The sequence below is a fragment of the Balaenoptera physalus genome (genome assembly GCF_965194825.1).
Source record: "Balaenoptera physalus genome assembly, chromosome: 12".
Classification (NCBI taxonomy): domain Eukaryota; kingdom Metazoa; phylum Chordata; class Mammalia; order Artiodactyla; family Balaenopteridae; genus Balaenoptera; species Balaenoptera physalus.
Genome location: NC_138897.1, coordinates 71,238,724 through 71,266,248, shown reverse-complemented (window position 1 = coordinate 71,266,248; position 27,525 = coordinate 71,238,724). Strand labels below are relative to the sequence as shown.

General features: G+C 53.9%; 2 protein-coding genes across 5 annotated transcripts; one reads left to right on the top strand and one right to left on the bottom strand.

Annotated features, from left to right (window-relative positions):
* Positions 1 to 1,726: 1,726 nt before the first annotated feature.
* GUCD1 (guanylyl cyclase domain containing 1) lies at positions 1,727 to 14,552 on the bottom strand. Of its 4 annotated transcripts, none has more exons than XM_082416366.1 (6): positions 14,317 to 14,552; positions 9,201 to 9,285; positions 8,187 to 8,352; positions 6,915 to 7,006; positions 4,803 to 5,044; positions 1,727 to 4,116 (listed from the first exon to the last, which is right to left on the bottom strand). In XM_082416366.1, the coding sequence occupies exons 1-6, from the start codon at positions 14,420 to 14,422 to the stop codon at positions 4,025 to 4,027; spliced, it is 783 nt and encodes a 260-aa protein (XP_082272492.1). In that variant the 5' UTR covers positions 14,423 to 14,552; the 3' UTR covers positions 1,727 to 4,024. The 4 variants fall into 4 exon arrangements, with proteins under 4 accessions (XP_082272492.1, XP_082272490.1, XP_082272491.1 ...); XM_082416364.1 differs by having other exon boundaries at positions 14,234 to 14,500; XM_082416365.1 differs by lacking the exon at positions 14,317 to 14,552 and adding an exon at positions 13,617 to 13,960.
* Positions 14,537 to 25,170, top strand: SNRPD3 (small nuclear ribonucleoprotein D3 polypeptide). Its single transcript, XM_082416378.1, has 4 exons — positions 14,537 to 14,665; positions 16,025 to 16,168; positions 22,988 to 23,180; positions 24,940 to 25,170. Exons 2-4 carry the CDS (start codon positions 16,043 to 16,045, stop codon positions 24,999 to 25,001), a joined length of 381 nt encoding a protein of 126 aa, XP_082272504.1. The 5' UTR covers positions 14,537 to 14,665; positions 16,025 to 16,042; the 3' UTR covers positions 25,002 to 25,170.
* Positions 25,171 to 27,525: the final 2,355 nt, after the last annotated feature.

The following is a 27,525-nucleotide window of genomic DNA, read 5'->3' as shown; positions in this document are numbered from 1 at the left end:
CATTAGTATTCTGAAGGGCGTGGCTCAGGACACGCTAGAGAGGATGGTCTCCGGAACGTTCCTAGCTCTGGTCTATGGGACCTCTAGTGATCCTTGCCTCCTGGTGTTCATGCTTGCTCTCACGCTCTCGTGCTCTTGCTCTCTCCCTCCCTCCTTCCCTCCCTCTCTCTTATTACCTCCTGTCATGTCATGAGGACGCCCAGGCAGCCTGTGACCAGCAGCCCTATGAGTGAGCTTGGAAGAAGATGCTTCAGCCCCAGTCCAGCCCTGAGGCAATTGCAATCCTGTCCAACAGCTTGAGAGACCCTCATGTAACCCCATGAGCGACCCTGGGCAAAAGGCGCCAGCTTACCTGCACCCAAACCTCTGCTTTGGTCTGGCCCCTTGGCTCCCAGTGGGGCCCTTCCCAGGAGTCCTCAGCCTGTCCCCTCGCTATGCCCCCCCCTCACATGCTCTGGGCAGCGTATCCCACCCAGGACTCACCATGCCCCGCCCCCTGCCTTTGGTCCCTCCTGCTTCAATGCCTCCCTCATTCTGTCATTTTCCTTGCATAATTGTATTCAGGGGCCACTCAGAGGCCCCAAACCAATCTCTTCCATGCCTGTCCTGACCCATGATATGTCCATTCAGGATGGGCTCCTTCCCCCCGGGTGGGCAAGGGGCTCATGCTCAAGTGCAGAGGGTGCGCTCCCTGCCAGGGCTCACATGCTATTGGCTACACTCATGGGACACCTGCCCTGCTGCCTGGCACACTAGCTGGGCACACTGACCTCAGGTGGTCAGCTCCCTGACTGAAGCTGTGTCCAGAGGGCTGTTCTCCAGTTTAGAGACCTCTGTCTCCACAATGTGGGGCTTGGGGAGGGGCCGAGCAGCAGTCAGCCAGCATGAGAGCACTGGCTGGAGACCAGGACCTACAGGCTCCGGCTCCATCAGCTCTCTGTAGGACCTGGGGCAGGTCTGAGGATGCCAGATAAGGCAGGATTTCCAAACACTTCCTTTTTCTGTAGATTCTTTTTTTTTTTAAACTTTATTTATTTATTTGTTTGTTTGTTTATTTATTTATGGCTGCGTTGGGTCTTCGTTGCTGCACGCGGGCTTTCTCTAGTTGCGGCGAGCGAGGGCTACTCTTTCTTGCGGTGCACGGGCTTCTCATTGCAGTGGCTTCTCTTGTTGAGGAGCACGGGCTCTAGGCACGCGGGCTCAGTAGTTGTGGTGCACGGGCTTAGTTGCTCTGCGGCATGTGGGATCCTCCTGGACCAGGGATCGAACCCGTGTCCCCTGCATTGGCAGGCGGATTCTTAACCACTGTGCCACCAGGGAAGTCCTTTTCTGTAGATTCTTATCAAGCAAAATGCCAGGAGTGCAGTAGCCAGCAGATAAGGGTTCAGGGTGCAGGGAGGGCTGTAGTCCTGCCCTCTGCACCCCCCATGCCCTCCTGTGAGCCCCACTGTCCCCCCACTCCTCACCCGCCCTCCCAGGTCCTCCTCCTGCCCACAGCTATGCATCATCCAGGCCCTCTCCAAGAACCATGGTCAAGGTCGAGCTGAGCTCCGAGGCTCTTCCACCTCCAGCACCGCTTGCCTGTGCCTCCACAGGCGCTGGAAGGGATGCAAGCCTGAGAAGCAGGAAGCTATTCCAGTCCCAGCTAAACCCGCTGTGGCAGGTCGAGGGCTCGGGTTACCGTGCACTGATGCTGAGAACCCGGGGAGAAGACAAGAACCACTCATTTCGCAGTGAGGATGTTTATTGAGAATGGCTCATTACAAACAAAATATATGTATAAAATCTCTGTAATGTAAAAGATCCCTTTTGTCCCCAGGTGGCTGGAGTGAACATAGCCAACTGTCCAGCGTGGCACCCTGTGTGTGGCCAGGGGGTTGTGGTGCCACGTGCTGTAGGCAGAGTTCCTGCTGTCTGGGCTCTGTCTCCAGCCCCATTTTCATGATTTGTGCAGGAACACGACACAATGTTTGCGTCCTGCCTCCATGACCCTCCCCAGGAAGGTGGCACCATCCCAGGGGCAGGCGGCTCTTGTGAATCTTCCAGACAGGTGACCTCTAACCTGCACTTGCCCTGAGAAGTCCTCCTCCAAGCCCAGGGATTGAGTGTCTCTGATGGACAGAGGTGCCGTGACCGCTCTTTGTGGAGGCTGCTCTCCGTGCCAGCCTCACTCACAGGCAGCCATCCTGAAAGCTCCACTTCCTCTGTTTCCCTTGACACATCTGTCCTCACCAGTGTTACCCGGACCCCTGCTGAGGACACCCAAACCCAAAGCCACCATGTGTGGTACTCCTGGGCGTGGGACAGCGCTCCCTGGGATCTTGGGCCACCCAGCATTAAGGCAGTGGACACGAGGCCAGTCTGCAGGCAGCACTAGTCTCTGAAACCCAGGGTGGCTGCCCAGCCAACGCCTCCCTCTTGGTCAAGGCCGTCTGGTGTTGAGGAACAATGTGGTTAGGTGGTCTGACAGCCCTTGCAGCAAAGCCCACCCCTGCCCCTCAGAGCAGCCACGGCTCCCTGGGGGCAGACGCAGAGCATGGCCATGGTCTGCAGTCTGAGGGAGGGGTAGCAGCTGCCCTACATCATGCCTTGGGCACCGGAAAACCGAGATGCAGGGTGCCGCAGCGGTGTGGCTGTTGGGGCATCCCTACCCCACGAGCCAGAGGCAACCCGAGGTGTGGGTGTCCCCAGCCCCTTTGGGAATGATCCATTGTCCTTATTTTTCAGGTGCAGACCCAGGTTCAAGACCCAGCTCCACCACTCTCCTGGGCCAGATTCTGTCCGTATAGTGAGAGGCCCCTTTGAAAGAGAACTTGGGCTGGCTTACCTGCCCCGTGAAGAGAGGTGTCAGTGGTTCCAAAGTACCTACAATCTCACTATTATTGTCTTGAGGTTGAGCCTCACCCCCATAAAGTGAAAACTTAAATCTCAAAAACACCACCCTCCCCCTCTCAAAAAAAAAAAAAAAAAAAAGAAAAAGAAAACAGCTCTAGTCCATGCTATGGTGCCGTGCTGTGTGATCCTGGGTAGGCAACACCCCTCCTGTCAGACAGAAGAGACCCAAAGTTCTGTGCAAAAGGTCCTGATGTGAACACCAGGGTGGGTGGTGGAGGGTCACAGTCCCCCCCCCATCCCCAGCCACTGATCAGCCACGCAGGCCCAGGGCCCCAGCAACCAACCCTGCGAAACTTGGGGCTCCCCGCCCTCAGATGCAAGCCCCGCTGCCTGCCTAGTCAGGAAGCCTCGTGGGTGTGAGCATCTTTGGGGCCCAGGCAGCTATTCCTGGCCCTCGGGGTCAGGCATTGTGAGCACTGCTGGCCAGCAGGAGCCAGGGTCCCACCTGCAGCCCAGGTTTCCACCCCAAGGAGCTGGAGTACCTGGAAGGCCGTAGGGGCCTCAGAGTCCTTTCTGCCTGAGGTCCAGCCCTCCCTAGGGGCCAGAAGCCTTGCAATCAGCTGCAGGAACTGGTCCCACTGGAAGGTGGGAGGGGGCAGCAGCATCTACCAAAGGGCCCAGGGGGATCTGCCGTACTTCCAGGTCCCTGCAAGGCTGGAGCAGTCCCAGCCCCTGGGGCCCAGGCCGGCTACACAGTCTCCAAACAAACAGACAAGCAACATCTCTCTTCAGGGCTCAGTCACCAGGTCTGTGGGGAGACGGGCTCAGGCTTCTCCCTCTGCCCTGGGTCTGGCTCACAGGCAAGAAGGGCACCTGTAGGGGTGGATGTCCCCTGAGCACAGCTGGAGTCAGCCTTGGGGTCCTGGGGGAGGCTCCACTCAGATGCTCCGGGGAAGGCCCAGCAACCAGCAGGAGTGCAGGGTAAGTGGCATGACGGCTCAGCGCTGGTGGATTAAGCAGGTGGGACTCAGCCTCCTAGAACTCCCTGGGGTTTGGTCACATGAGCCGGAGCCACAGTTCCACATCTGAGCCCTGGCAGCCCCAGGCCTGGGCCAGGGCCTCCTGAGTGGGCCCAGCTGGGGCAGGGCAGGGTGGGGTCCAAGGGCCTGGGCACACCAGGCTCCTGCTGTCAGCTGTCCAAGTAGACAAAGAGGATGTCCTCATCCGTGCCGTAGCTGGTTCTGGCCTCCTCGAAGTTACTGATGCTGGTGCTGCACATTCCTGCTGGGGCAGGAGGGGCAGGAGGGGCAGAGCAGGGTCAGCAGGTGAGGCGAGCACTTTCCTGACTAGCGCCCAGGGAAGCCACATCCCACATGCCTGGCTGCCCCTCACTGCTCAGGAAGCCCTCCTTGCCTACTGCAGCCTTTGTGAGCTTGTTCTCTGACCTTTCCCCAGTTCAGCAGATGGAGAAAGTGAGGCCCAGAGAGGGGAAGAAACACGCGCGAGGTCGCACGGGACAAGTCTGTGTGAGTCAGGGTGGTCCTTCCCCATCCCCAGGGCCATGGGAGCCCTGGTGGGTTCTGGAGCCAGGGCTGGGGCCAGGGCTGGGCAGACTTCCCTTTCTGACAAGTGTGCTGGCTGTCCTCGGAGAGCTGGCCTGGGGGAGATGGAAACTGCGGCCCGTGCAGCTGAGACAGCGGGGTGGGCCCCGGGAGGTGGCAGGGGGCTGGCGCAGTGGGAGGGAGAGAGGGCTGGCCTGTGATGACAGGGGTGTGGAGGCTGGCACAGCCCCAAGTTGTGGCTGGTTTCCTGCATGGCCAGAGGGATGGCAAGGATGAGGGAGTCCAGGGGGAGCAGGGGCTCTGGGGAGAAGGCACTGAGGTAGGTCTTGGCCACACCAGGTTGAATGGGAGGAGTCATGGGGGCCAGGGGCTGCCGTGCCCACTGTTCCCACCTGCCACACTTACGGTCGGCATAGGCCGGGTTGTTGTAGAAGATGCAGCCAGTGGCCCGGTTGTAGCCGCGCAGCACGATGAAATGGCCCTGGTAGTCGGGGGTGCGGCAAAAGCAGCGGTGGCCACTGGGGGCAAAGCAGCAGTACTTGACAGGGCTGGAGCAGAGGTCGCAGTGCAGCACCCCTGAGTTCACCAGCACGATGGCCACGTGGCCCTGTGCCAGGTGGGCCTGGATGTCCTGCACGCTCACTGTGCTGTGGGCAGGAGGAGGGTCAGCTGGCACCGCTGGGCCCCATTCCCCGTCTCTCAAGTGGACCCCCCCTTGGACCCTGTCCTGTCCTGTGTCACAAAGCTTGGGGACATGGCTCGTGTCTGCCCTGAGCTCCTCGCAGGTGGGAATGTTCTGCTTTGTTACGGTGGCCCAGGCTCAGATGGGGGCCAAGCATGGGACCAGGGTTGGAGGGCTCTGAGTGTGCCCAGACAAGCTGGCCCCGTCAGGCCCTTCACAGGGTGACAGTTCAGCTCCAGACAGACCCCCATCAAGGGCCACTGGAGCAGCACCCCACCTCTTGACCTGGTTAGTGAATTCTTTTGTACAAGCACCCCCCGCCTTGGTCTTTTACCCTAAATGATGCGTGATTAATGTAAACTGTTGGTTTAATTTGCTTCCCAAAATCTGAGCCAAGCACGCCTTCACCAGTTTCAAAACCAAATGCTTCTCTGAAAGGGTTATTTTTCTTTTTCTCTAAGGCTCCTCGTGGCAGAAGGGGCTTCCCAGGAAGGACTGGTCAGCAGCATGTCGAGGGGAACCCCCAGTTCAGCCAGCTGCTCCAGACTCTTAGGCACGGCCCCCCTCCAATGCCCCCAGAAGGAAGCAAGTCCAAGTAAGACCCAGAGGGGAGAAGGGCTGCAAGGGTCCTCTATGCCTGGGGCCCCACTATCTTCACGGGGGGCCGCTCACCCACTCTGGGCCCTCCGTCCTTACAAGCGCCTCAGGAGTACACATTAGCACCTCATGGCCTGGCCCAACTCCAGCCACGCTGAGTCACAGGACCATCTGGTCTGTTGCCTTGGCCCAGGGAAACATGCCATTTTTCCATTTGGTCTTTGAAATGAACCAGCTGGCTGAGTTGCCAATGGTATGTACTAGAGTGGGATTTCAGCTACCGGGAAAAGCAGGGGCTGGGCTGGAAGGAAAAGAGCAGACTCCATGGGACCCCGGGGGTGCAAGTCCCAGGTTCGAGTCACAGCACGGCTGAGTTGTTGGGGTGGCCGTGGTGGCTCACACTGTTTTTCCCATCAGTTTCCTCACCTGGAGGACGGGGACAGCCCCAGCTCTCCACTCAACAAGGCAACACCTGTCAAGTGCCACTAAGCACACATCGGCTGCCTCTCCCTCCAACATGTACTCACGGGGCCCAAGGATGTGTGGAGACATTTTCCCTGTTTCCCAGTGGGCTTTTGTGTGCCTAGGTTACGTTACAATGAAAACAGAAATCTGGGGGGAATGGGAGACCCAAGAGAGGTCTTGGGGGCCCAGCCCAGGTCTGAGCCAGCAGGCCTGGGCGCAGTGCCTACAGGGAGCCCAGGGAAAGAAATGGCTCGCATCTGGGCAAGTCGCTCGCGGGGTCTCCTGAGTCCTGCCCCCACGTGTAGATGAGAAGGGGGAGCCACGTAAGGTCAAGCAGCCCGTGGGGAGATCTGGCAGCCAGGCCTCCCTAGACAGTGTCACCCTGGGCTGTCCCTGTCACCCTCCGTCACCGTGCCAGCATGCTCCCCAGGCCGTCACCCCTTTATTAGGGTCCCTGTGTTCTGTTCTATGCCACCATTCTGTGAGCAGCCCGAGGGCTGGCTGGAGTCTGTCTTGCTCACCTGTCCCTCCATCCCCCACTCAGGATCTACTCCAGGCCAGAGTTTTGTGTCATGTAGCCCCACTTGTCCCTATTTTATGGATGGAAAAACTAAGGCCTGGGGAGGGGGGGCAAGTCAGTCAGTGGCCAGGGCCAGCTGGGTAGGAAACCCCAGTTCTGCCTGACTCCCCAGCCTTTCCTGAGGCCTCCCCGCAACCTGCAAGTCTGTGGGTGAGCAGGTGCACAAGGAAGGGCAGGGGTGGGGTGGACTCACCACTTCTCCACCAGCACCTTGCAGGCCTTGGCTTGTGCGAACAGCTGGTTCACCCGGGTCTCCTCTGTGTCGAAGTGCTTCCTGTAGAAGGACTGAAGAGAGAAGGGCAGTTGGAGAGGCCACTGCCCTCACCCCACTTGGATGAAGTAAACAGCACCTTCTGGAGTTAGCAGAGGAGCCCAGCCTGCAGGACGACAGCACAGGCAGCATGCCTGGGCGGAAAGCTGTGTCTGTCCCGAGCGGGCAGGGCGGCTGGCCGGGAGCACAGGATCACACAGAGAATGCGGAGGATGCTCAGGAGATGGGTGGGCAGCAGGCTAAGGCTGGCCCCCGGAGGAAGGTTAGCCGCCCCTGGGCTTGTGTACCCTGATGGGCAGGAGTCTGGAGTAAATGAGCAAATGGGCTGGCTGAGGCCCCTAGATATCTTGCCACCACTCGGCTCAGCCAGTATATGTTAGCAAGGAACAATCTCTGTTTGGTGCAGGGGTCTTAAGGGGGCCAGAGCCCCTGTGGGGGAGGCAGAAAAGACCCTGCTCTTAGGCCCTTTCCTCTGCCTCACGGCCACGCTGACCAAGCCAGATCCGTGAGCCTTCTTCCCCTGGCCTAGAAGGTTCAAAGGAGAGTTAGCTTGACGGGCACTGGCCACCATGCGACAACCCTCTTGCCAGCGATGCCGGTAGCGACTCTGCTCTGCCGAAGTTTGGAGCGTGGGCCGTGAGCCACCCTGCGGGAGGCAGGTGACACCAACTCCAGCTGTGCAGGGTGGGAAAATGCACTGGGGTATTGGCAAGGCTATGCTGGCATTCTTTTTAAAAAGAAAAATAAAAGAAACGAAAGACAGTATATTGGTTTTTCTTCCAGAACACCAATGACCCAACTTGGAGCCTGCTGTCCCCATGAGAAGGAAGAAAATCGGCGAATGATGGCGGAGGAGGACAGTGTGTGCTCTGAGGCCTGGCCCGGCTCATGCTGGGACACAGGGAAGGACACAGGAAGGTCACCCGGCTGCTCCTCTGTGCATCGTCAGGTGCTGTCGAAGGCAGGTGGTGGGTGTCTGTGGTGGGGGTGTCAGGAGGGACCCGGCTCGCCACTGGGGTCCTCTGAGCAGCTGGACCCAAGGTGATCTGGTCCGACAGCGCACAAGTCCTGCCCATAGCGCGTCTGCCTCGGTTCCCCGGTCTCTGCACACCACGTGCTCACCTGGGTGTCCAGGTCTGGACCACACCCTCTTCTGATCACCACACCTGGTGAAGGCCAGTGGCCGGCGCTCACCTGGTTCTTGTAGCCCTTGTCCACGCCCAGGGTCTGGGTGCAGAAGCGATGCCTCACGCCAAAGTGGCGCATCAGGTAGGCCAGGTCGATGGTCCAGATGCTCCTGGTCAGTCGCAGCTCCTGCAGGGCACTTTCGAACTCACTGTCGTCCAGCTGGCCCAGGTAGCTGTGGGCAGATGGGCTGCTGAGGTCAGGGAAGCTGGCCCGGGTCACCCTCTACCCGAGGGCCTGCCAGCCACTGTCTGAGCTCCTGTGCCCCCCGGAAGGCTCTGTCTCTTGTCATAACTCCTACGTCCTGCCCACACACCGCCAGGCACAACCCGAGGCTGCTGGGGGCACTGCGCCGGCCACGGAGTCCAGGGCCTGGATTCTGCGTCTGACCTCTCTTGCTGGCTGTGACTTTGGTCAAGTCTTGCCATCCTCTCTGGCCTTGCCAGCTTCATCTCTAGGACCATCTAAGTGCTTGGACCACATCAGTGGTTTTCTAAGTTTTAGGCACAGAATCCTTTTCTTGAACCCTATCTTGCCTGGAATTCCAGGAGGTAAAATGGGTAAGGGAGAGGCTGCCCTGGGGTTCTAGGCTGCTGCCTGAAAACTCTGACAAGGAGATGGCTATGGTCCCTCCGTGCCCCAGTGGTCAAGGTTCTTGTGATATTCACGCAGCCTCAGCTCAGCGGTCAGCTCCCTAGTGACTCAGTCTCCCAAGAGTCCAAGGCCAGGAGTGGGGAGGACACCACATCTCAATCATGGGGTCACTCTGTGGGCCAGGCCCGGGCACCTGGGACTTCCTGGCCATTCCAGAACCCCTGGCATTCTCAGGACGCAGACCTGGAAGGCCTGGTCCACCGTTGCTTGCTTTTGCAGGTGGGATGGAGCCTGGATGGAAGCTGGGCCTCCCACAAGCCCCAACAGAGGAGAGCCACGTGGACGATGAATCCCACCCAGGTGTCTCCCTGTGTGCCCCCCGCAAGAGCAGGTGCTGTGGACTGGGAGGGCTAAGGCCTGCCCACTCACCGCAGAACCATCCTGGAGCAGGCCAGGCCGCAGTCCCAGTGGTAGAGCTGCTGGATAATGGGCACGGGCAGCTGCACAAAGTCCCCTGCATGGAAACACACGGAGGTCACAGACCCTGGTGTAGGGCCCACCACTGCCACTCCCACCATAATCAGCTGCTGCCCAGATCCTGCAGGGGCCGTTCAGGGACCAGTCCACAGCCTTACAAAAGGCCCCTCAATCCATTCTCCTCACCACGGCAGTAATCTCCCCGAAATGCCAGTCAGAGCAGGCCAGCCCTACACAAAACCCTCCAGTGGGCTGGCTCCCATACCTCCCAGGGCAAGGCCTTCATGGCTGCTGCCCCGGCACCCTCTGCTTCCTTGCCTCCCCGCATCCTCACCAGCTAACTCCTGTCCACGGATGTCACTTCTCCATGACGACCCCTGTCGTGCCTGGCCCCCCACTCCGTGCATTCCCAGCCCCAAAGGCCCCTCTCCAGAGCCCTCTCTGTGGTGGGCGCTCCGAGGAGGCAGGGACAGGGCGGCAGCCGGGAGGCACTCAGCAGATATTCATGTCTGAATTCCTGAGGCCCCTGACTCCACAGCCCCCAGGGCTACAAGGAGGGGACTGTCACGTGTCTGCATGTGGAACGCTACCCTGGGCGGAGCAGAAAGGGCCCGACCTAGGCATTCCGGCATTCCAGCCCCAGCTCTGTCACTGGCCGGCTGTGGGCTGTGGGCTAGGCCACTGACTCCCTCATGCTGGACTGAGTCTGGCCATCTCTAAAGTAGGGACTTTGGTCTGATTCAGTTGTTCAATCAACAAATAATTCCCAAGAGCCTATAAGTGCCTGGCATGTGAACCAGAGATGGTTGTGAGTGACACAGACAGGTCCCTGCCCTGGTGGACAGCAAAAACAAGCAGCATAGGAGAAAAACAAGGGGCCAGGATAGGGGAAGCCGGGGGTGCGCCGTAGATAGGAGAGCCAGGGGGCGCCAGGCAGGGCTGCGGCGGGCAAGCTGGCACGTGGCCTGCAGGACCCTCCTGCCCTGGGATCCTGTGAGTCTGGACAGAGCTTAGAGTCTAAAGAACTGGAAGGATTTCTCTCCGGCTGGGAGCACTCTGTTCACTTAGGACGCCCTTTCAGCCCATGTGGTTTCCCTGCCTCAGGGGTCTCCGGGGGACTCTCCTGAACCCACTACTGGTCTGTGCAGAGCTGCCCTGGCCTCCCCAACATGCACCAACCAGGAGGGCCGCCCATGAATCCTGGAGTCTGTCCTGGCCTTTCAACCTGCTGGTCTCGTCCGGGCAGCCTCTTGCCTGGAGTGGGTCCCAAGCTCCTACTCCCCATGTCTAAACACTCCCCGGCTCTCAAGGCCTGGCTCAGATGCCAGCACTTCTGGGGCCTTCCCTGATCCCAGGCTGGCTGTGCCCCTTCCCTAATCTGCACTCTGCCGGGCCAGAGTTCATGCTTTGGCTCACAGGAGGAGATCCTCGCATCGAGCTCATCTGTGCCCTGCTGGGCTGTCACGGATTCCCAGGAGGCAGGGACCCGTGACTGCTCCTTTGCTGCACTGTACTGTCCTCTCTCCTCCTATGCCTCACCTGCGGGGCCCTTGGAAGGCAGGATGGCACAGGTGAGTGCAGGTCACCAGCTGGCTGAGTGACACGGCCTCTCGGTGCCTGCTCCTTTCTCACAGACGCCAGCCCGCCGGGTGCTGTGGGCACTTGGGGCAAGAATGTGTGCGAAGCCCTTCACAGGCGCTGCCGTGAGCCCTGACCTCCATCTAGCTGGGGTCTGGCACACTGAGACCAGGCAGGCTCAGGCTTTTCTCCCTCCTTCCCCGACCCCAGGAGGCTCTAAAAGGAACCCAGGCCATGACTAGAGGCCTTCTGATATTCCCCTCCACACACTGTCATGGATTCAGCCCCCAGGGCTCCATCCTGCCTGACTTCTGCCTGTCCGCTGCCCCAATTTCTACCCCCAGCCCCTCTCCTGTTTCTGTACACAGCAGCTGGAGGGATCCCTTCCACAGTCTCCCATTGCTCTTAGAATAACGTTCTTATCTCTTACTAAGGCCTGTAGGGCCCACCCCACTCGCTTCACCTTGGCCCTCACCCCAGGACCTTTATATGTGCAGCTCTGGAACTCTCTTACCCTCCGTACTCAAGTCTTCCCCTTTTTGTCATTCAGGTCCCAGCTCAAAGTCTCCTCCCATGAGAGGTGTTTTCTGACTGTACCTTTGGGAGAAGGGGCTCTTCTTCACAGTACTTCCTTGTTTCCTTCACAGTACTTAGCAAAAGTAACAAAAACAAGAAAAATAAAATAAAGCTATCCTGTCTCCCCACTAGGCTTTAAGCTTCCTAAGGGCAGAGAATGTGCTAATCTTGTTCACTGTTATTCCCAGTGCCTAGTATCTGATGCTTAGTAGTAACTCAAACCTTTGCTGGAAAAAAAAACGAACTTATTAAGCACCACTGTTGTGCCAGGCTCTGGGGACATTACAGGTAACTGAGACCAAGCCCTGCCCTCCAGGTGTTCACATCCTAAAGTAATCCCCCAACGGGCTGAGTGGAGGGAGAAGCCTATGCAGTGTGCTGTCCCCTTGTGGGGGGTGCCTCCCTCTTCAAGAACCCCTCACTGTGGCTTTAAACTGCCTTTTCGTTTTTCTCTACATGGGCTGTTTACTCCCTAGTCTTTGCTCTTGCATATCCCTTAGTCCAAAAGGTGGTCTCCCATCCAAATGTTCTGGTCTCTTTCCCTCCCTGAGGCCCTCTATATGGAGGATTGGAGGTGGTGTGTAACTTCCCCACTGGACAGGCTGGGAATTCCTCAGTGGCAGGCAGACAACCTTTGCCTCCTCCCAACCCTCAGACCACAGCAGGCACACAGACATGCTTGAATTGCGAATGGAAGGCGTTTTTTTCCAAAAAGGCCTTATCCCTCGAGATACCTAGGCCTACGTGTCACCACAATACTCCCCTTTCCCCCAGGCTTCCAGACTGTGGCCCTCTGTTCACAGCTCCCTCCTTGCTCTGTGGCCTGGGCTCTGACACTAGCTAGCTGGGCCATCTTTGGCCAGGCTTTGACTCTTCCTGTGCCTCCCCTATGCCCAGCTGTAAACGTCACAGAGGTCGGCGGCTCTCTAGGGCCCTCGGGAACTCTGCTGCCCCTTCTCTTCTTGCCCTGATCTCTAACTCTTTTATCCTTACCCCACCCCCAATGTGGCTAAACGTCCCCACGTGGCCATCCCGAATCCTGGCACAAGCAGGTCAGCCAACAGGGACCCAGAGATACTCCTGTGGGGGGTGATAAGAGTAGGCGAGGCCTTCCAAGCCCAAACTGCTGCCAGATGTTGATGCCTGGAGCCAAGGGACTGTCCTACCTGAGAGCTAGGGTCTGCCTGGAAGGTGCTGGCCTGGCTTCAGTTGGCAGCTGTCGCCAAGGAAGGAAGACAGCTCACTGGCCCTGAATACTTAACCCCTCTCGGCCTCAGTCTGCTCATCTGCAAAAGTGCAAATAACATTGGTAACCGACTTTGTCATTATGAGCATTAACGAGGCTCTGCACGTAAACAACTTAGCATAGTGCCTGCCCACAGAAAGCTCCCTGTAAACTTGAGTCACTACTCCGCAGGGGCTCAGGAAAGGCAAGTGTCTGACCCACGATCACAGAGTTAGGTAATTAGAGGAGTAGGCAGGCAAATCCCAGGGTAGCCCCGGGCCCTACTCCTTGTTGCAATCACAGTGTCCCACTAATGCCTTAGGGTTGGGGTCTCCTGTGCTCCTGACCTCTTCAGTGTGTTGGCACTTCACTTTAGAGTTTACCACCCCTTTCTCTTTCTCATCAACCCTGTGCCTTAAGCAGAGCAGGAATCACTGCTTTCCCCCTCCCCCACTTAGAAAAGCAAATTGAGGTCCGCGGCACTGAACGGGTCAGTCTGTGTTTCCGCCCCAAAGGAACTCAGGCCACCTGGGGCAGAGGAACTAGAGAGTGAAGAAGTATAGCAAGACAAAACGCCGAGTCTGGAAGGCCAGGGGAAGGCCCTCCCCCATTGCTCTGTACTCCCAACCAGTTCCCAGTCCTTCTAGGCCTTAACTACCCGAGGGGACAAGATCTTCCAAGCCTCAGGAGGACTTTTCGCTTCTGGGGAAGGTGCCTCTCCTGCCTCTCAACGGGGACCCTCCCACCATGACCGCAATCAGGGCTGCCTGGGGTCCCAGCCCAGGGAGTATCAGGAAACCCCAACTAACCCGGGCTGCCGGTGGGGTGGCCAAGGCGGAGTGCACACCTGGCCAGGTTTCGCTCAAAGCTCTACAGCCCGGGACGCGGCGGCCGTCGGCCCAAGGTCGCGCGGCCGTACCCTGCCCCGCGCTAGGGCGGGGTCCCCCCTGTTCCCCGGGGTGAGAGCTGAGCCCTCGAGGAGCACTGACCGGGTTCGAGCGGCGGCCCCGCTACCTCCGCCTCCGTCCTCATGACGCGGGCGGCGGGGGGCTCCCATGGCCCCGGCCCGGAGCCGGCTGCAGCTTCGGCTTTGACTGGGGCTGGAGCGGGACCCGTGCGCGCCGGGTTCCTGGGCAGCCACCGCCAGCACCAGCGCGCTGGGGTGAAGGGGAGGCAGCGGCTGGGCCGCCCCAAGCCCCGCCCTGGCCCTTCCAGGCCGCGGCCCGCCCCGCCCCGACTCCTACGCCTCCAGGCCCCCGGGCTCGGGATCTCAGCGCGTCTGGTCGCTAGCTGTCCCGGCTCCCGGGAGCCCCGCCCCTGGCCTCCCGGGCCTCGCACCCCTTCCCCGCCCGGCTCCCCGGAAGCTCCGCCCAGGCCCGGGCGTTCCGCGAACGCGGGCTCCCCAGAGGCTCTTCCCCGGGCAAGCTCCTCCTCTGCCCGGCCAGCTCCTCCGCCAGCCTCGGGCTGAGGCAGAGCGCGGGGCTCCGGGAGACCAAGCCCCACTCCGACCCCCTGGAGGGACGGTCACGGGCCGCCCCCGCTCCGCTCCGTCCCTGTTTCCCTTTCCGTATGGTGGGATACTCGCCTCGCTCAGGGCGCCCCTTACCTGGCGCTGCCGGGTTCTCAAGGTTAGATTGTGAGGGCAGGTCTTGACCCTCGGCCCCACCGCCTGTCGCCCCCGATGCCCGCCTTGCCGTCCAGCCCGTCGCTGGTATGGGGTGCTTGGAAACGCGACCCCCCTCTGCCCTTGCCGGCCCGAGGGTCGATGTTTCCGGCAGCACCTGGGTCCGGTCATCAGCCCTCTCTTCCGGGCCCGGAACTATTGTACCAGAGGCCAAGTTTCCCAGCCGGCGGGGTGAGGAGGAAGCGGAGGCGAGACTGCGCCCGCCACTAGGAAAAGGAAGGGGGCGGGCCCTGCGCGAGGCATCTTGGGAACGCGTGGTATTCTGGGAGCGTGGGAGCCGCCATTCACTCGCTTCACGCCTTCGCAGTCGCAAGAGACACCTCTGCACCAGAAAGGAAGAGGAGACCGGAACCGGTGAGGAGAGGCCGGGGGCGGGCGAGGGTAGGCCGAGGTACCCGCGAGGGGCCGGGGGCTGGAGGAGGACTCGCTGCCGGGAAGCTTTGCGGTGCTCGGGGAGGGAGAAGAGCGGGAAACTCGGCCACACAAACATGAGCGTCGCCTCACTAGCGCCTGGGAGTGAGTTCGTTAGCTTTTCCCCAAAGTACATGCTCTTCAGTTTCTATACCTCTCCAGGCCAGTGTTTTTTGAATCATTCAGGTAATGGTCTTGAGATCATTTCTGGCTGATTGCCTCCTTCCCCCAAATCCTACCTGGGTGATCCTTTTCAAAGCCCTTTGCATCTCTGCCTCCATCCCTCTTTCAGACACTGGTCCCCTCATGCTTTCTACACTGTACACAAGTTTTTATCAAGTTTCCCTGCTTCTAAATCGTGTTCGAATTATCTTGTAAGTGCGGATTCCTTTCCATCGGATAATTCCTATACTGCCGTGGATCCCCCACTGCGTTCAGCATAAAATCCACACTCCTAAGTCTTTCCCAACCTCTCCTGTTCCTTTTCCTCTCTTGACCACACAAGATGTGCCCATCTTGGAACAGAAAAAGTCCACTGCTTTTCCTTTTTAATTAGGTCAAGTCAGTCTCTTGCCCTGATTATGTTTTTCCTCCAAGATAAGCATTTCCTGCTTGTAGCACATTGTCACTTTGTGAACACTTTGCTGTTTTCTCTTTAGCCTTGATGGTGAAGTAAGTGGAGGGTCAGAGAGCACTTAATGGGTTGAATTAAATGCACAGCCTCTTCTAGATTTGCCTGGATCTTTTGTTCTGTATCTGCACTGCTTAGTGCCCACTGCATTGGGCTCTTGAAACGTGGCTAATGTGACTGAGGGACTGAATTTTCTATTTTAATTTTATTTCATTTTAATTGAGTTTAATTTCAGTAGCTGCATGCAGATAGTGGCTACTGCCTTGGACAGCTCAGGTCTGTGTCATAGGTTCTCCAAGAGATGTTACCCACAACTGAGGGTTGACAAATACACATGCATTCCAACCTTCTCTTCTCCAACACACAGTATTGGGGAACACATAGTTATTTGATGAAAAGTAAGCGATCTACAATGGGAGGCACTTTTCATTCCCATTAGCTTTCCCTCTAGCCCCCCTATTCCTCCCCACCCACATCTTGCATGTGTTTGCCAGATAGGTCCTTCAAGCTAGGAGTTAAGCTACTTTTTTCTGTTAAAAAAAAAAAATAACAAATGCACCTTTGGCATCTTTGCTAAGTTTTGTGTAGTTTCAGGCCTTGAGGGCGTGGTGTTTGCCACATGTCTTCTTGGGCTCTGAAAGGTGAACTAACTGTTGTCTTTTTCACTGTAGAACTCTCTTCCTGCCGAGATGTCTATTGGCGTACCGATTAAAGTCCTACATGAGGCTGAGGGTCACATTGTGACATGTGAGACAAACACTGGTGAGGTGTATCGAGGGAAGCTCATTGAAGCAGAGGACAACATGAACTGCCAGGTATCCTGCTTTGCACTTGAGGCTGTGGGGGAAGCTTGAGCCTGTGCCTTGGAGGACAGAAAGATGGTGGTTGGGGGTCTTTTTGAAGTTCTCATTCAGCAGTTATTTACCAAGTGCCTAACGTGTGCCAGGCACTGCTACAGGTACTGGGGATGTGAGTATAAATAAGAGCCATTCGGAAGTTTGGAATATTTAACTTTGTTCTTTGTGTCTCCCAATCCCATAATCATTTTCTCCCATATTTTGGGGACCTGTTTAAGAAAAGTGACACTACCTTCAAGAGAACCATCGGGTTCGGGGCCACTGTTCATTACCCCCATATGTTTGCATAGTGCTTTGCAGTTAGCAGAATCCTCCGCTCACATATTGTGTTTATTTGCCATTTTTCTTGGGGGAGGCATCTCGTTTGATTGCATTTATAGCAACTACCTTGTGAGGTAAGCAGGTTTGGTGATAGTTTTATCATCCATAAGATAGGAAGAATAGGGGACTTCCCTGGTGGGCCAGGAGTAAAGAATCCGCCTTACAATGCAGGGAACGTGGGTTCGATCCCTGGTCAGGGAACTAAGATACCATGTGCCATGGGGCAACTAAGCCTGAGCGCTACAACTGCTGAGCTCACATGTCTAAACTAGAGCCTGTGTGCCAAAAACTACAGAGCTCACGTGCTCTGGAACCCGTGCACCACAACCAGAGAGAGGAAAGCCGCAACGAAAGATCCCACGTGCCGCAACTAAGACCCAACGCAGCCAGAGATAAATAAAATAAATAAATAATAAACCTTAAAAAAAAAAAAGATAGGAAGAATAAGATTAAAGGACTCATCTACTGAACGTCACTCTGTTAATGTTGGAGCCACTTCTTGATGTGGTGCCCTTCCCGTGGCACAGCGTTGCTTTTTGCTAATAGTCACGTGGATTTGTATGGCATCGCTTTACAAAGTGTGTAACATAATTTCTCCTTAAGAGCTTGGACTTTGGAATCAGATGTGGCTTTGAATTCTGATTGACCTTGGGCATGTTAATCACCTCAGTTTTCTCATCTGTAAAATGAGAACAGAATTAGTTCTGCAAGAGATTGACTGGGAAAGCTAACAATAAAGGGTAAAGGAGAGGGAGCAGGAGAGCTTTCAGTCTGGGGTGCTGGTCTGACACTGGGGAAAGGAGAGGGGAAAGGAGGGAGGGTTGAGTAGGAAGAGCCTTAGACGGTAGTGTATCTCTGAGGAAGTCTCAGCCAGGCAAAGGAAGGTTTCTTCATTGGAAGAGTCTAGCATGGGGCACAGGTGGCCTGGCGCTATACCCCCACTGTGGTCAGTCATTGGCTGGCAGCTTGACAAGAGAGTGGCTTCAGGGTGAATGCTGTGGTGGATCCCAGTCTGAGCAGTGCACTCCCAAGACTGCCACTGGGGTAACACACCCACCCCAGGGCTGTTCTGAAGATCAGATGAGTGTGTGTGGCAACTAGCTCAGCGCCTTGCACATTGTAAATGTCAACATATGGTACCTGTTGATATTTTCTAGGTGAGAAAACTGAAGGTCAGAGAGGTGAGGTGACTTACCCAAGGTCATGTTGCAGGACAGGTGTCCTAAGTATCCATTGTTTCACAGGGTTCTTTGGTTTATTTGTGATTTCTCTGTAGCTTTGAGCATCCTCTTCCTGCCAGGTTGACCAGCTGGGGGTTCCCTCGTGTTTGGGGAAATAGACATCTGGTGACCGCAGGTTTCTCTCCTCGGTGTTAACGCCACAGAGGTGGGTGGGTGGGCTCTCTGCAGGTCTGGTGGAGCCAGGCCTCCTTTCCCTTCGTGAGGTATGGCTGTCATAGGTCCAGTCCTCTGACTGAAGGCATCCTCAGCCATTTTAAGGTGCTTCAGTTTGGTGAGTAGAATGCAAGACTAGGATAGGGAATCTTCGTGTGTTTATTCAGCTGTTTATTTGGATAACTTTCTGAGTTTGCAAAGCTTCAGACTTCCCATCTGTAACGTGAAGGTAAGGTGTCTGACCGCGTGACCTTGGTGTTCTCTCTGATGGTAGCCAGTGTGAAGTAAAGCACACAGACCCTGTGATGGATCTGGAATCATTGCAGCCTGCCACCTGGTGTGACTTGTCGTGAGCTTTGGACCTCCCTCACCCTCTGTTCCCTCCTTTCTAAATCAGGGATAAAAATAGCACCTCAGCCTCAGGACTGTAGTGCAGAATAAATGAGCCGTTGCATGTCAGATAGTGGGGGCCTGCCACCTCCTTCCACCTGTGTTAATCTGCTAGGGCTGCCGTAACAGAGTCCCATGCTGGGTGGCTTAAACAACAGAAATTTATTCTCAGGGTTCTGGAGGCTAGAAGTTCGAGATCAAGGTGTTGCAAGGTTGTTTCTTCTGAGGGCCGTGAGGGAAGGATCTATTCCAAGCCTCTCTCCTTGGCTTATAGATGGCTGTCTTCTTCCTTTATCTTCACGTGGTCTTCCCTCTGTGTGTGTCCATATCATAATCTCTTCTTATGAGGACATAAGTCATATTGGACTACGGCCCAGTTACCTCTGTAAAGATCCAGTCTTGAAATATAGTCACGTTGGTGGGGGCTAAGACTTCAATATATGAATTTGGGGGGTGGGTACAATTCAGCCTGTTACCCTGCCCATGCCAAGATTCGAGGCCTCACGGTGTATAGCGAAACCTGGCGCGTTGGATAGACCCCAGCAGGCTGTGGCGGAGCTGAGCCCGCTGTGGTGAGCACCCAGCACAGTTGACTCACGTGTCCCCGGGCTGGGAGGCCAGTGGTGCCTGCTATTCTCCTTTCTTCCCAGTCCCAGTAAGTCTGCCCTTTGGGGATGAGAGTGTCCTCTTGGCTCTCCCTCTGCTTGTTCTTTGCTAGAGGGCAGCTGGAGTTCAGTGTTTGCCATTTGATGTTGGGTTTTAATAACATTTTCTATTATAAAAATGGTGTGGGGGACTTCCCTGGTGGCGCAGTGGTTAGGAATCTGCCTGCCAATGCAGGGGACACGGGTTCAAGCCCTGGTCCGGGAAGATCCCACATGCCGCGGAGCAACTAAGCCCATGTGCCACAACTACTGAGCCTGTGCTCTAGAGCCTGCGAGCCACAACTACTGGGCCCGTGTGCCTAGAGCCCGTGCTCCGCAACAAGAGAAGCCACCGCAATGAGAAGCCCATGCCCCGCAACGAGGAGTAGCCCCCTCTCACCGCAACTAGAGAAAGCCCGCACGCAGCAACGAAGACCCAATGCAGCCAAAAAATAAATAAATAAAATTTAAAAAAAAAAAGTTTTTGAGGAGGACCAAAGTGAATAGTTGTTTTTTCGTGGGAAATTATATGTGATTAAATTTTAAAAAATAGCTGGGCCGGCGGGGGAGGGGGGGGAATTTAAAAAAATATTTTTCTTACTTTAAAATGACAATCGTGTTAAGCTTGTGATCATAAAGCACAGTAAATGTTATTTTTTAAAAAGAGAGTAAGGACCAAATCCAAAATTTCATTATCTTTAAAGTGACGTAATTCCTAGACGTTTTGGTGGGGGAAAAGTGATAGTTAATAGATTCTGCAGAAATGATGCTTTGGGGGCTTTGGCATGATCACCCCATCGGTGACAGGAGTGTTTGAACTGTTTTCTTGGCTGTGGCATAATGGTCTGTGGAAAAATCTACCTAGATGTTTCTTCTGAGCTCTTTGAGAGTGGATTGCAGTCATCATACTCCTTTATTGCATAATATGTTGTGTATATATGTGTATGTTCCCTCTTACTGTATCCATAGTACAGTTATTAATTCAGGAACTCCAAGATTGAGTCAGTACTTTAACCTGCAGTGTAACCAGTTTCTACAGGTGCACAGTGTGTCCTTTATGGCCGTGTAGTCCTCTGCCTCATTCCTGGGTTTAGTTGTCAACTCATTTGATGCTTCTTTGGTCTGGGACGGTTCCTCCAAGTTTGCTTTTCACACCATTGATGATTTTGAAGACTAGAGGCCAGTTATTTTGTTAGAATGTCCCTTGATTGGGGTTTCTCTGATGCTTCTTCCTAATTAGATTTGGGTTATGCTTTTATGGGCTGTTATTGTGTGATTTTTGTCTCCTCAGAGGGTCAGTCAGGCCTAAACACCTGTTTGCCCCTTGTTTGCAATGTTAACCTTGATCTTTTGGTTAAGGTGTTGTGTGGTCTCTCCACTGTATGTTCCTTTTCCTTTTGTAACTAATGAGAATTTTGTGGGGAGGTTCTTTAAGTGAATACCTTGTGAGCATTCGGTTCCTCATTATTGTTCCATTCCTCGGCCCCTTTTAGCTTCCCGTGAAGATTCTTGCTTGAATCTTTTTACTATTACGGTTGCAAAGAATAATTTTTTTTTCCTCCATCATTCTTTCTGTATTTATTGGGTCTGCTGCATGGAAGTGCCTTCCCTTACCCCCCATTTATCCATTCATTTACTATCAATATACGCTCATACTGTCAATATGTTTTGTTAAGGGTGTTATAATCCGTTGCTGTCATTGTTTATTTTGATGTTCCAGTTATCCCAGATTTGACCAGTAGGAGCCTCTCAAGCTGACTCCTGTGTCCTTTGGTGTGTCCTGGTCATTTTGGGGGAGCACATCCCTACCTTCTGGTATAAGATGCTTGTTACAGGCTCATCTTTTACCTTCCCTAACCCAGCTCTGGAATCAGCCATTTCTTCAGGAGCCTTGCTTTCTTTTAGGTTGGGAGTAGAATTTAGAAACCAAATTCTAAATTCTACTGGGTGCTGTTAAGTATTTTAAAGTCTTAGTTTAACTTGTCAAACTAGGACCTGTCTCCAAACGGCTGTGTGCTTAATAGTGCCAGAAGGTTCTGTTCATTGCATGCACATTCTGTGCCAGGTACTATGCTGGGGTTTTACACACAATAGGTCCTTGAGTCATCACAGGACCTCTCTGAGGACAAGCTTCCAGATGCCCAGGGTGACCAAGCATGGAAGGAGCCGATCTAAACCCAAGTGTCTGCCTCCCAAGTCTGTGAACTTGGCGACAGTCTCTAAAATGAGGCCTAGAGTAAACCTGTTGGATCCCATTGCCTCTGAAAGCATCAAGCCCTCAGTTCTGACTGTCAGATTCCAGACAGGAAAATGAGGATGGTGGGACAGGGAGGGGGTGAACATCTGCTGGCTGCTCGCCGTGTGCCCCGCAGCTGGGATGCTGTGACCGACTATCCGTGGCCACCCGGCACTCTCCATCCCGGCCCCAGACGTGTGGGTAATGAGTACAGAGACGGTCTGTACTAAGATCTTCTCTCCCCAAAGTGTCATTGCAGTTGGGCACCTGGCTTATGTCATCTGTGTTTCATTGTGGCTGTTTGGGAGAGTTGAATGGATGGTGTGTTCCTGCCTGACTTTCATTTAAACCGAGTTCACGCAAGTTGCTGCCTTTAGCTCATGATGCGAGTACAGCTCGGGCTTGTTGACAAGCTGTGTACCCGGCAGAGGGATACACAGCACGGCCATTTCTCTGCTGGTGCCGTGGAGAGAGCGCGAGAGCAGCGGCCCGCCTGGTTCCTAGGCTGTAATAGGACTAGTGATGCTGGGCTCTTTCTTGCTTCAGCCCAGGTGGACACGTGCCGTTTGTGAAAGCACTCAGTGTAAGTGTTGTTGATCTTCTGTAACAGCCTCTGTCAGGGATTCTCAGAGAGGGTTGGGGAGGCAGTAACAGAGGAGGGAGTGAGATGTACCAGGATGTGCTGGAGGGGAGGCGGTTTGGCAGCGGCAGGGCAGCCTTAGAGCGTGTTTGATCTTTCTGCCACTGGGCACTCATGCAGAGGCCGCGGGGGCCAGTTAACACTTGAAGAAAAGAGCAAGTCAGGCTGAGGTGACAACAAGCAGTCAGAAATTGGGGAGCCAGCACACCTCTCTCCCACGTGGGCTTGACCCATTCTGAATAAATTGTAGTCCTTTTCCATGCAGAAGGCTGGTAAAATAAGCTGTTTTATCTGATAAACGTGGTGCCTGTTGAGATTGGCACTGGCAGGTTTGTGTCACGTTCCCGCGCCCGACCTATCCTGGCTGGATTCTCCTCTAAGCCCCCCTCCATCCCCCACCCCCGTCCCACGGTTCACGCATTCATCTGTCCGAAGTGCCGCCCTAGCCCTGTCCGCCCTGCCTCTGTCCACAAACTTGCACGGCCCCATAGTCTCTGAGGTGGCGACCCTGCCCTCAGTCCCAGTTCCCCTGCTCCATGTCCTGTCTGGTCTTTGTGTGAACTCTCGCCTCACACCTGTCCTGTATTCTGGGCCATTCATGCATGCACTGCCACCCCCACTTCTCAGTCCCTGTCACCCAAGCCAGAGGGGCTCTGTCTCACCTACTCGAGTGTGTTCCCTGGGAGGTCAGGGACCGCATCTGGTGCACGCTCGTAACCCTCACGGCGCCTTTGCAGTCCGTGTGCTGGGCAGATGCGGGAAGGGACACAGGGTTTGGACAAGCAATTCTAAGCCATTTCAGTTAGTTTATCATGTGCTGGTGGGAGAGCGAGGATGGCAGAGTTGGGGCTCTGGGGGCCAGTCCAGGCATTTGAATCAGGAGTCCCTGCCTTCTGGCTGTTGGATCTTGGACAAGTGCATTAGTTTTTTTATCTTTAAAAATGGGAAATCTCATACTGTTAGGGCCATCTCTGTGAAGTGCTGAGCACAGTCCCTGGCGCACACAGTAGGCCCTCTGGAGTTCCCCCAGCTTTATTTAGTGATGTGAGTTTCGCATTTCTGGACTCCCCTCCTTGCCAAGGCTTGTCTCACATACCCTGCTCTCCACTGGTGCTGTTGGCCTTTACTCATGAGCCGGTGGTTCCCTTCCAGATGTCCAACATCACAGTCACATACAGAGATGGCCGAGTGGCACAGTTGGAGCAGGTGTACATCCGTGGCAGCAAGATCCGCTTTCTGATTTTGCCTGACATGCTGAAAAACGCACCCATGTTAAAGAGCATGAAAAATAAAAACCAAGGCTCGGGGGCCGGTCGGGGAAAGGCTGCTATTCTGAAGGCCCAAGGTAGGTGCTCCTCGTGCACTGGTTGTGACATGTGGGTGTGTCGTGTACCTTTTAGAAATGCCCTGTTATTGCTGGGGCATGGGGGTGGACCTGACCTGAGCCATTTCCATACCCACTGCCACCCCTTTTCCCTTCAGTCTTGGGGGATCCAAGTACCCTGCCTTCTCTGTCTGCCTCACCTGATCCCATTCACAGGAGTTATGCAAAATCCAAAGTGGCTCCTTAGAAAGAAGATGGGGACTTAAATGAAAGAGTAGATAAGTCTCCTATAATGACTCTCTAGGAGGCCCTTTGTTTTCAGAAATTCTGGGGTGTCTGGGGGAAGCTTGCCCTGGTCTAGTTTGCTGAGTAGAGGCACTGTGGTATTGATTAGCTGACTCCTAAAGCAATGGGATAATAGTTCCTCTTGAGGCTGGGGATGTCTACTGATACGCAACATAAATAAGGGAAATGGGGGGGCGCATCCACTTTCAGATAAGAAGTAAGCAGATTTGAGCCATCTTTACCCATTAAAGGGGGCTGACTTAATTTTCAAAACTTCTTACATTTGAAAATAAGTCCTTCCTATACCACTTTCCAAAAGTGGGACTAGCCTTTTCCCAGTGACTTGGTCTGACCTCTTTTCTTGGTTAGCCCAACCAGAGTTTTGTATGTGGGTCCTGAAAAGTTCTGCCATGTTGATTAGCTAAGAAAGCAAATGCAGTCGCTAGGAACCGTCTTAGTATTTATTGGTAAAAGGCTTTACAGTGCAGGAAGGTCACTGGCGTCTCTGTCAGTATCTTTAGCTGCAGTACATATGTTGAGTTTAAAGACACAGTAGAGTAACCCTTTAAAATGCCCTCCAGAAAAACTGATCAGAGAATCTCCTTGCCCTTCCTGGAAGAGAGGTAGTTGTGGGGAGATGGGACCAAAGCTCTGGACCTTTGTCCTGGAGAAGGAACGATTTTCAGAAGTTCCAGCTTTGTGCTACAGCTGTTGTTCTCTCTGCTTCCTCAAGGAAGGCTGCCCTCGTTGTCACTGTGTAACGATACCATCTTCTCTAGCAAAGGGAGGAGCCCAGTGGTCGTGCACTAGAAGGCGCTTGGCAGTGAGTCTGCCTCGGCCCGCTGACCTCTGCCTGAGCCACTGTGCCTGCGCCAGCCCCAGGATCTGTAAGAGGAGAGGGGTGAGGCTCCAGTTAGTAGCCATCAGGATATTTTCACCTGTTTTTCAAAGCCACTGGTTTTCTAGAACCTTTGGGTCACAGAGAACAGCAATCTTTATGTGGGGAGTGGTTTTGGTTTTTTCCCCCCATTCCAAAATATTTCACACCTGCAGAATAGCTCGAAGAATAATAAAACCCCTCACCCAGATTTAATAGATATTAACATTTAACATCTGTTTGTTTCAGAATTTTAAGTGTGAATTAAATGCATCTGTCGTGTTTTATTAGCTCACCCTGGGCCAGCTCTGAGAAGTCATCTTTTCTATGGTTCCCAGACTGGGTCCCCAAACCACCTTTGCCACAAGGCCTTGCCTCTGGTGGGGAACAGTGCTGGGCTGGAAGGCAGGAGTCCAGGGCCTCTCCAGCTCTGATGCCAGGCACCTGCCCCGCCCAGGGTCTCTGTTTCCCCTGTGAAATGTGACGGGGTGAGCGTGGTGCTGGACCGGGTGGCCTTTCAGGCCCCTTCCTGGGCCATGTCCTGGGTCTCTGGCTACTCTGTGATATGAGTCCTTACTGACCTGGCCTTGTCCTTTCTCTTCCCCACCTTTCTTTCAGTGGCCGCAAGAGGGAGAGGACGTGGAATGGGACGTGGAAACATCTTCCAGAAGCGAAGATAAATTTATCTGTTGGACAGAACTTTGCCCTTATTTTTTTCTTTTAGGTTATCTGGGTCAGGGGGTGCGTGCGTATGTATATGTCCTAGGTTATCTTTTGACATCTTTTTCTTTAGATCTGGGTAAATGTTAAACTAAATAAATGTGGGTTTTTTTCTTTTTGAGAATATAAGGACTGTGTGTTCATTTTGTAGTTTTTTTTGTGTGTATGTTTGCTTTGGCAGCAGGTTAAACTTTCACACCCTGGGAGATACCCTGCATTTTTCCAGTTTGAAGTAGCATAGTTACTGATAAGAGCGTAAGCTGCTGTTCCAGGCCAGTTGCTGGTTAAGCCCCTGGAACAACTCCGAGGGTGCACAGATTGCCTCGTTTGTCGGCACGGACATTCATGCAGCACTTTGTTCAGGCAGCCTTTGTGGGCGCACCATCAGTTCAGCTTGAACAACACAACACACGTGGTCATGGTCTGTGAAAAAAACCTAATACTGTGACCTTGTAGCCTGGAAACCCCAGTGACTCAGCATTTAGCAAAAGTAATCCAATATTAAAAGGTAATTCAGGGCTTCCCTGGTGGCACAGTGGTTACGAATCCACCTGCTAACACAGGGGACACGGGTTCCATCCCTGGTCCAGAAAGATCCCACATGCCGCGGAGCAACTAAGCCCGTGTGCCACAACTACTGAACCTGCGCTCTAGAGTCCGTGTGCTACAACTACTGAAGTCTGCGCGGCTAGAGCCCGTGCTCTGCAACAAGAGAAGCCACCACAATTAGAAGCCCATGCACCGCAATGAAGAGAAGCCCCCGCTCGCCGCAACTAAAGAAAGCCTGCGCACAGCAATGAAGACCCAACACAACCAAAACCAAATTAATTAATTAATTTTTAAAAAATGATCCTGATGTGTCAGGACTTTTAAAAAAAAAAGGTAATTCAGAGAGTCCTAGTGGCTGCTGTACTGGCTTCATAAGCAGTTTTGTGGTGATTCAGGGGACAGGTTCTTGTGCATTTATCAGAGTATCTCAGCATGGACTGGCACAGCTGCAGCTCTTAATGCAGTGAAGGTAACTAAAGAGCACAGGGTGTGCAAAGTGAATAGCTGACAAAAGCACAGAAATTGGGAAAGCAACCTGGAGAAGTCAGACACTGAAGAGAGGTCTTGCAGGGATTCCGTGAAGGATGAGCTACAGGAAAAACTATTGAGGAAAAGGGATCAATTATCGGCCCTTAGAATGTTGCTCATTGAACAGATGGTTCAAGTACTGGAGGGAGAGGAAGAACCTAGATCAGGCAGAGATTTTTTATTTTTATTGGAGTATAATTGCTTTACAGTGTTGTGTGTCTGCTGTAGAACAAAGTGAATAAGCTATATCCCCTCCCTGTTGAGCCTCCCTCCCACCCCCCACCCCCCATCCCACCCCTCTAGGTCATCACAGAGCACCGAGCTGAGCTCCCTGTGCTATACAGCAGGTTCCCACTAGCTATTTTACACATGGTAGTGTATATATGTCAGTGATACTCTCTCAATTCGCCCCACCCTCTGTGTCCACAAGTCCGTTCTCAATGTCCGCCTCTCTTTTCCTGCCCTGCAAATAGGTTCATCAGTACCATTTTTCTAGATTCCATATGTATGTGTTAATAAACGGTATATTTTTTTTCTCTTTCTTACTTCACTCTGTATGACAGACTAGGTTCATCCACATCACTGTAAATGACCTAATTTCGTTCCTTTTTATGGCTGAGTAATATTCCATTGTATATATGTACCACATCTTCTTTATCCATTCATCTGCTGATGGACATTTAGGTTGCTTCCATGTCATGGCTATTGTAAATAGTGCTGCAGTGAACTTTGGGATACATGTATCCTTTTTAATTATGTTTTTCTCAGGGTATATACCCAGTAGTGGGATTGCTAGGTCATATGGTAGTGCTATTTTTAGTTTTTTAAGGAACCTCCATACTGTTCTCCATAGTGGCTGTATCAATTTACATTCCCACCAACAGTGCAAGAGGGTTCCCTTTTCTCTACAACCTCTCCAGCATTTATATCTCCAGCATTTATTGTTTATAGATTTTTTTGATGATGGCCATTCTGACCGGTGTGAGGTGATACCTCATTGTGGTTTTGATTTGCATTTCTCTAATAATTAGTGATGTTGAGCATCTTTTCATGTGTTGGCCATCTGTATCAAGTAGAGATTTTCTAGTAAGCTTTGTCTTGTGGTCATGACACAACCACATGGTGACAGACCTTGTATCATTCCTGTAATAACTCGAGGAGAGTGAGCATCATTGGGTCTGTCAGCTAACAAGACTGTTCCGCCCAAGAGCAGCCCCTGTGTTGTGTCTCTTGCTCCCCCACCCCCAGCTCCTCTGATACATTCGGATGCAGTGTGGCCAGTGGCTCCACAAGCAGTGCTGCTCCAGTGGAGGGTTTCCTGCACATGGGGTGGTTTCCAGTGAACTCACTGTGGAAGGGAGTTAGTTTGTTTTAGATGTGACAAAGAGTTAACTTGTTCTGATGAGA